The following is a 6,514-nucleotide window of genomic DNA, read 5'->3' as shown; positions in this document are numbered from 1 at the left end:
TGCTAATTTTGATCTATGGCAATGATACAATGATATGTTAATGTCATGGATTCTAAATACTCTATCCAGTACATATCTGAATTTGTTAAATATTCATCTTCTACTGAAGAAATCTGGAAAGATTTGGAAGATCGTTATGGTCAATCAATGGACGCAAAACTGTATCAACTTCAGAAGGAAATTTCAGATCTGACTCAAGGATCGAACGATCTTGCCACATATTTCACCAAATTGAAGAAATGTTGGGATGAATTGAATGCTCTCTCAACCATTCCTAACCGCACTTGTGCTGCTGCTCATGAAATGCAAGCATTTCAACAGAATCAGAAACTCCTAAAATTCCTCATGGGACTAAATGGTGATTATAGCACAACACGAGGTAATATCCTCATGATGAATCCTTTACCTTCAATTGCTAAAGCATATTCCCTCCTGATTCAAGATGAAAAACAAAGAGAAGTTTACTCTCCTTCTCATTTCACATCTGATTATGCATCAATGAATGTGAAATCCAACAACAATGACAATGGAAGCAATTTAAGAGGAAATTATGATAATAAGAAGAATCTCACTTGTTCGTTCTGCAAGAAGTCAGGCCATATTGCAAACAAGTGCTACAGACTGGTTGGATTTCCAAAGGATTTTAAGTTCACCAAAGGAAAGAATATTGCAGCAATTGTATCAAATTCTCAATTCAATGGTGAAAGTGAAGCTAAAGAGGTCAACTTCTCCAATCAATCTCAGAGCAACCATTCTATGCAAGAGCTAACAAATGATCAATATAATCAATTGTGCTCTTTGTTGAGCAAAATGAATGATAACAATGAGAGTTCTGCCAGTAACACAGGTCCACAGAAGGCCAATCAATCATCTATTCATTTTGCAGGTAACACCATTATTTCTCAAGATAATTTCATAAATTGTCATTGTCTTGAAACAGCACCAATGACTTGGATCATTGATTCCGGTGCCAGTGATCACATGTGTCATAATAAGTCATTATTCATTCATACACAGACACTCAAAACTCCTTTCAAAATCACTCTTCCTAATGGTCAACATACTAATGCTCATGAATATGGAAGCATTAAGTTGACTGAAAATGTGATTCTTCATCATGTTTTACATGTTCCTTTGTTCAAATTCAATCTTCTTTCAATATCTAAACTCTGCAAACAAATGAATTCATTTGTTGTGTTTTCAGAACAATTTTGTTTCTTGTTACAAGTCCCTTCAATGAAGAGGCCACTGGTTCTTGGTAAGCATCGAGTTGGGCTGTACTATCTCCATTCTAAACCAAGTGCTAACAAAAGAATTGGTCTCTCTGTTAAATCTACATCTTCTTTTCATTCATGTGTTCTTTCTTCCAAGAATGTATCAGATTACAGTTCTAAATGTAATGTTTCAATTTCTAAAAATGTTCTTGTTTCTGTTTGGCATTCACGACTTGGACATCTTCCAATGTACAAGTTACAAACTCTTAGCTTGCCTAATAAGATTAATGATGTTTTTGATAATGCTTGTGATGTGTGTTCTAAAGCTCGACAACATAAATTGCCTTTTACTCACAACACTATTCACACTACTTCTCCTTTCCAACTCATTCATGTTGACACTTGGGGTCCTTATCACACAAAAACTTATCAAAATCAATCCTACTTTATTACAATTGTGGATGACTTTACCAGATCAACATCTAGTACAAATACAAAGCTAATGGTGATTTAGAAAGGTGCAAAGGACGTCTAGTGGTCAAAGGTTTTACTCAAAAAGCTGGCTTTGATTACAATGAAACTTTGTCACCAGTGATCAAGATGACCACCATCAGAGCTCTCATTGCAACAGCTGTTAAGAAAGGTTGGTCTATATCACAACTGGATGTGAATAACGCATTCCTTCATGGAGATCTTGATGAGGAGATCTACATGAAGCCACCACCTGGTCTGCAGCTAGATAATCCTAATCAAGTTTGTTTGTTACACAAATCTCTCTATGGTTTAAAACAAGCTTCAAGACAATGGTATGCCAAGTTATCATCTGCCTTAAGAGAGAAAGGTTATCAACACTCCAAGAACGATTACTCTTTATTTCACAAAAGTATGGGGTCTTACACTACTTTTGTGGCGGTTTACGTTGATGATATCATGATTACAGGAAACAATGATGAAGAAATTTCCAATTTAAAGAGTTTCTTGGACCAAACTTTCAAAATTAAAGATCTTGGTCGCTTAAACTTCTTTCTAGGCATTGAAGTTTTATACACAACTAAAGGTGTTGTTCTTAGTCAAAGAAAATATGCCCATGAACTGTTACAAGAGTTTGATTGTAAAGGATCTGCAATTTGTCCTTTACCATCAAATAGGAAACTTTTATTGGGACAAGGAGAAATGTTAGCATCCCCAGAAATATACAGGAAACTTGTGGGGAAATTGAACTTATTAGTACATACTCGACCAGATCTTGCTTTTGCTGTTCAACATCTAAGCCAATTTATGTCTGATCCACGTGTTCCATATCTTGAAGCTGCTTTTCATGTCTTAAAATACATCAAAGTTGATCCTAATCAAGGTTTACTAATGAACAATGACAAAGATTTCACCTTGAAGGCATACTGTGATTCAGATTGGGCTTCATGTCCCCAATCTCGAATAAGTGTAAGTGGTTTCATAATTCTCCTTAGGAACAACCCCATTACTTGGAAATCCAAGAAACAGATAATTGTATCCCTCGCTTCAGCTGAAGCTGAATATCGTAGTATGCAACGAGTCACAACTGAGTTAGCTTGGTTAACTCGTTTGTTACATGAAATTTCTGTTCCAAATGTTGTGCCTGTACCAATTCGTTGTGATAGCCAAGCAGCCATCCACATTGCTCGCAACCCTGTATTTCATGAGAGGACCAAACACGTGGAAATCGACTGCCATTTTGTACGGGAAAAGCTTCAGGATGGATTGATCACATTACAACATGTGCCTACTAGTTCTCAGCTTGCAGATTTATTCACTAAAAATTTGCCAGGTAAACAACATCACATCTTGCTTAACAAGCTAGGTGTGTCCCACCCTCTAGCTTGAGGGGGGGTGTTATCATTATGTTGTTAATATGAGCACGTGTGATACAAGTTAGTTTTGTCAGTTAGAATACATGTGTAGTGCACGTGATAGTCTGTTAGAAGAAGTTGTTAGTTTAGTCTATTAGTATATATATTCTCTGTAAATTGTTCATTTGTAACTTAACGAATTACACTCAATACAATGCTGAATCTGTTCCATTTCTCTCTTTCTTCATTTGTTCAATGATCAATAAAAACAAACAGCTGCGAGATGAAAAGTGCTGCACGTGTGAAGAAGTTTTTTCCAAAAAACAAACAACACATTAGTCATTGACGTGCCACCACACATTTTTTTTTTGGTTTTTAATCAAATCTCAGTCGTTAATCTAGTCTAATAAATTCTCGGGATTGATTCTTAGGGTTAGAATAATTGGTCTTTGAGGGTTTCGATCAAATTAAACCGGTCAATATGATGACCAAACAATTTGTTTTGGACCTCGTCAGATTCGACGACCAGACTCACCATACACGACCTACAACAGTTAAACAGAAAACTACTCCTCCAATTCATTGACTAGATTTGGTCCGCGACATAAGTAAGAAACGTGTCAGTTAACCTCCATTGAAACACTCCAGATATAACCAGTACCTCCTTCGACTAAGACCTTGTAAGCTCCTAATGTAAAACGACCTTCGTCTCTGCTTCATCTTTCTCAATCAAACAAAGCGTTTCTTAAAGCTAACACTAAAAACCCAATCCTAAGAAAAAGGAAAGAGGGCAGAAGCAAACCCAGTCGTATTCTGACCTAAAAGGCTAAAACCAGGTGATTCTCATCCTTCTTTATATATTCTTCTCATATGTAGTCAATGGACTTTTCACTTTTCTTATCAGCTTGATTTTAGCCAGGATAATTTCTGGGTAACTTCAGTGATTGTTAATATATTTGCATTCTCTGCATATCATACTTCAAATACTCCATCTGCTTGTACAATTAGCCAATTAGGGCTCCACAATATTTCTTCAAGTTGGTACCTTTTGCAGTTGCAGGTCATATATATGGGAGAACCAATTGGGATTTTAAAAGTGATCGTTGTCCGAGGCAAGAAACTTGTAATCCGCGATTTCAAAACCAGTGATCCTTATGTTATCGTCAAACTCGGAAATCAGGTTATCTTTCAGATATATAATTGTTTACCTGCTTTCAATCATCGTCAAACTACAACATTTGGGTAACTCGGTTCCATGTAATGTTGCAGACAGCAAAGACGAAGGTTGTAAACAGTTGCTTGAATCCCGTCTGGAATGAAGAGATGACTTTCTCGCTTGTAGAACCTATTGAAGCTCTAAACTTGGTAAATTCTAAATTCTCGAAACTCTAATCCACATTTATATGCTTAAATTCTTAAATATTATGCTTTTACTTTGTGATAGGAAGTGTTTGATAAAGACGTTTTCAAGGCTGATGACAAGATGGGACATGCTCATGTGAACATTCAGCCATTGGTGACAGCAGCAAGATTGAGGGAGATTTTAGGGGTTTCAAAGGAAGGAACAGTATTGAGGAAGGTGATCCCTGAGACTGATAATTGTGTAGTTACAGAAAGCTCGATTGATTGGGTGAAAGGTGAAGTTGTACAAGATGTTTGGTTGAGGCTTTGTGAAGTGGAATCTGGGGAGATTGAGTTGAAGCTCAAGTTCATGAAGCCTCCTGCTCCTTTTTTACCTCCCAAATCCCAAGTAGTATAAATATTTGAGGCCATATGGGTGTGTGTGCAGTTGCAGGTTATGAAGATCTGATGATAATTATAGTACAAGTTTAGGATTTTAAATGTTGAAATCGATTCATAATCCATTGTTCTTTTTGCTAAATCTGAAGCTTTGTTTAGAACAAAAGTAGGATGTTATGGCTTAGTGTTTTTGTCTTGGTCAAGTAATATACTTTGGTCAATGGGAACTTGGGATTAGGTAAAATGAAGTAGCCATCTTTCAAATTGATCAACTAATTAAGTGTTGATCATCTCAATAAACACTATTGGTCTAGAATATTGAATATATTTTAATATTGTTCATAGAAATCTGCATCTTTCCCTTTTTTGTTGAAATCAGTTTAATGTTAAAATTGTTGGGGAATATATTTATTATATATGTTTTGTCTCATCTTGTTTGATGTTTGTAAGACAGACTTTTGTCCCTTCCAAAAACTAAACGACTAAAAGACTAAAATCTGTGTCGGTCAACATCTTGATAATCCAAAAATAACTAATCTATTGCAGTAACCTTTGGCTTTGAGTTGACTCACAAAATTTTATTCGACTAGTATCATGTGAGATGTGTAATTAAGATATACAATTACCTTGCTAGGTGAATACATAAGGTTCCAATGCTTATTAGAAGATTAATCCATATTAAACATTTGATGTTTTCTAATATAAAGGATATCTAAACATTACACATTTGATACACAAAATGACGAAACAAAGGAGCTTATCATATAACAATAACAATATAGATGGATGTTTAAAACCAGTAGTATAGGGTATGCTTCGATTTTATATCTAGGTATATACTGGCTTTCTAGTTTTGCTTATAGGAAAATGGTTGTGTTACTTTTGTACATATTTGGTTATTTTTTCGGTACATGAATTACCATTAAGCTTATATTTATTGTTAAAGAAATACCATTTTGATCGGCTATCGCAGGTCTAGCCGATTTACCCGTTAAAAAAAATCATTAAACTCATATTTGTTGTTCAATAAACATCATTAAACTTTCATTTTTATAAAATATCTATCATTAAACTAAGTTTTGTACACATTTAATCACTTTTATCTATTCTGGTTATCATCAATTTTTTGACCACTCTCTAACCAACACAATTTCAAAGAAGAAAGAAAACACCTTTTGCTTCTTCATTTTTTTAAAACATTGCAAAGCGAACAATCTCCATTTTCTCCTCCCCGGTGAAAAAGCCAACATCCCTCCTACTATGCTCACATCTTTGTCTGCTCTCCTCCCTCTCTTGCTAGTTTGTAAAAACCACCCTACCACCACATCTATCTCTCCCATTTTTTTGAATCGTATGCCACTAATAACCACATTCGTTCAAGGATGCAATCTTATCACTAGAATATGAATTTGAACTAATTGGAGAGTTAAATCAATTTATAGGTTTGAATGTGAGTTTGAATCCATTTTGTTGTAGGTTGAAGCTGATTTTAGATTACTTGGTGGTGGTGGTAGTGAACGGTGGTGATGGGTGGTTGTGGTGATGAAATGTGGTGCTTGTTGCTAAAGGTGAATGGTGGCAATTGTGGTGGAAATGGATGGTGTTGGCCGAAAAAGATGACTAGTACCTGCTAGAATAGTCTTCTTCTTCTTTTTCTTATTATTTTTTTTTATTTATTTATTATTTTTTTTTTTGACCTTGCCAAAATAGTCCCATTTTGCTCTTTTGAACCAT

General features: G+C 35.3%; 2 protein-coding genes across 4 annotated transcripts; both read left to right on the top strand.

The window, feature by feature from the left end:
* Positions 1–45: 45 nt before the first annotated feature.
* Positions 46–1,728, top strand: LOC145063766 (uncharacterized). Its single transcript, XM_079011352.1, has one exon. The coding sequence runs from the start codon at positions 46–48 to the stop codon at positions 1,726–1,728; it is 1,683 nt and encodes a 560-aa protein (XP_078867478.1).
* Positions 1,729–3,629: 1,901 nt separating this feature from the next.
* Positions 3,630–5,128, top strand: LOC145063375 (Calcium-dependent lipid-binding (CaLB domain) family protein). 3 transcript variants are annotated; one of them, XM_079010982.1, is made up of 4 exons: positions 3,630–3,876; positions 4,101–4,220; positions 4,310–4,405; positions 4,485–5,128. In XM_079010982.1, the coding sequence occupies exons 2-4, from the start codon at positions 4,110–4,112 to the stop codon at positions 4,797–4,799; spliced, it is 522 nt and encodes a 173-aa protein (XP_078867108.1). In that variant the 5' UTR covers positions 3,630–3,876; positions 4,101–4,109; the 3' UTR covers positions 4,800–5,128. The 3 variants fall into 3 exon arrangements, with proteins under 3 accessions (XP_078867108.1, XP_078867106.1, XP_078867107.1); XM_079010980.1 differs by having other exon boundaries at positions 3,631–3,876; positions 4,095–4,220; XM_079010981.1 differs by lacking the exon at positions 3,630–3,876 and having other exon boundaries at positions 3,905–4,220.
* Positions 5,129–6,514: the final 1,386 nt, after the last annotated feature.

This window comes from Lactuca serriola, chromosome 7 (genome assembly GCF_051521515.1).
Source record: "Lactuca serriola cultivar US96UC23 chromosome 7, Lser_US96UC23_V15, whole genome shotgun sequence".
In the NCBI taxonomy this organism is placed as follows: domain Eukaryota; kingdom Viridiplantae; phylum Streptophyta; class Magnoliopsida; order Asterales; family Asteraceae; genus Lactuca; species Lactuca serriola.
This window is presented reverse-complemented; position numbering and strand designations above follow the sequence as displayed.

What these genes read in the sequence shown, in the direction of transcription:
- LOC145063375 (XM_079010982.1), top strand. Translation starts at nt 4,110, where the DNA reads ATGGGAGAACCAATTGGGATTTTAAAAGTGATCGTTGTCCGAGGCAAG. An exon ending in TCGTCAAACTCGGAAATCAG is followed by an intron (nt 4,221 to 4,309) that starts GTTATCTTTCAG and finishes GTAATGTTGCAG; the next exon opens with ACAGCAAAGACGAAGGTTGT. An exon ending in CTATTGAAGCTCTAAACTTG is followed by an intron (nt 4,406 to 4,484) that starts GTAAATTCTAAA and finishes ACTTTGTGATAG; the next exon opens with GAAGTGTTTGATAAAGACGT.
- LOC145063766 (XM_079011352.1), top strand. Translation starts at nt 46, where the DNA reads ATGGATTCTAAATACTCTATCCAGTACATATCTGAATTTGTTAAATAT.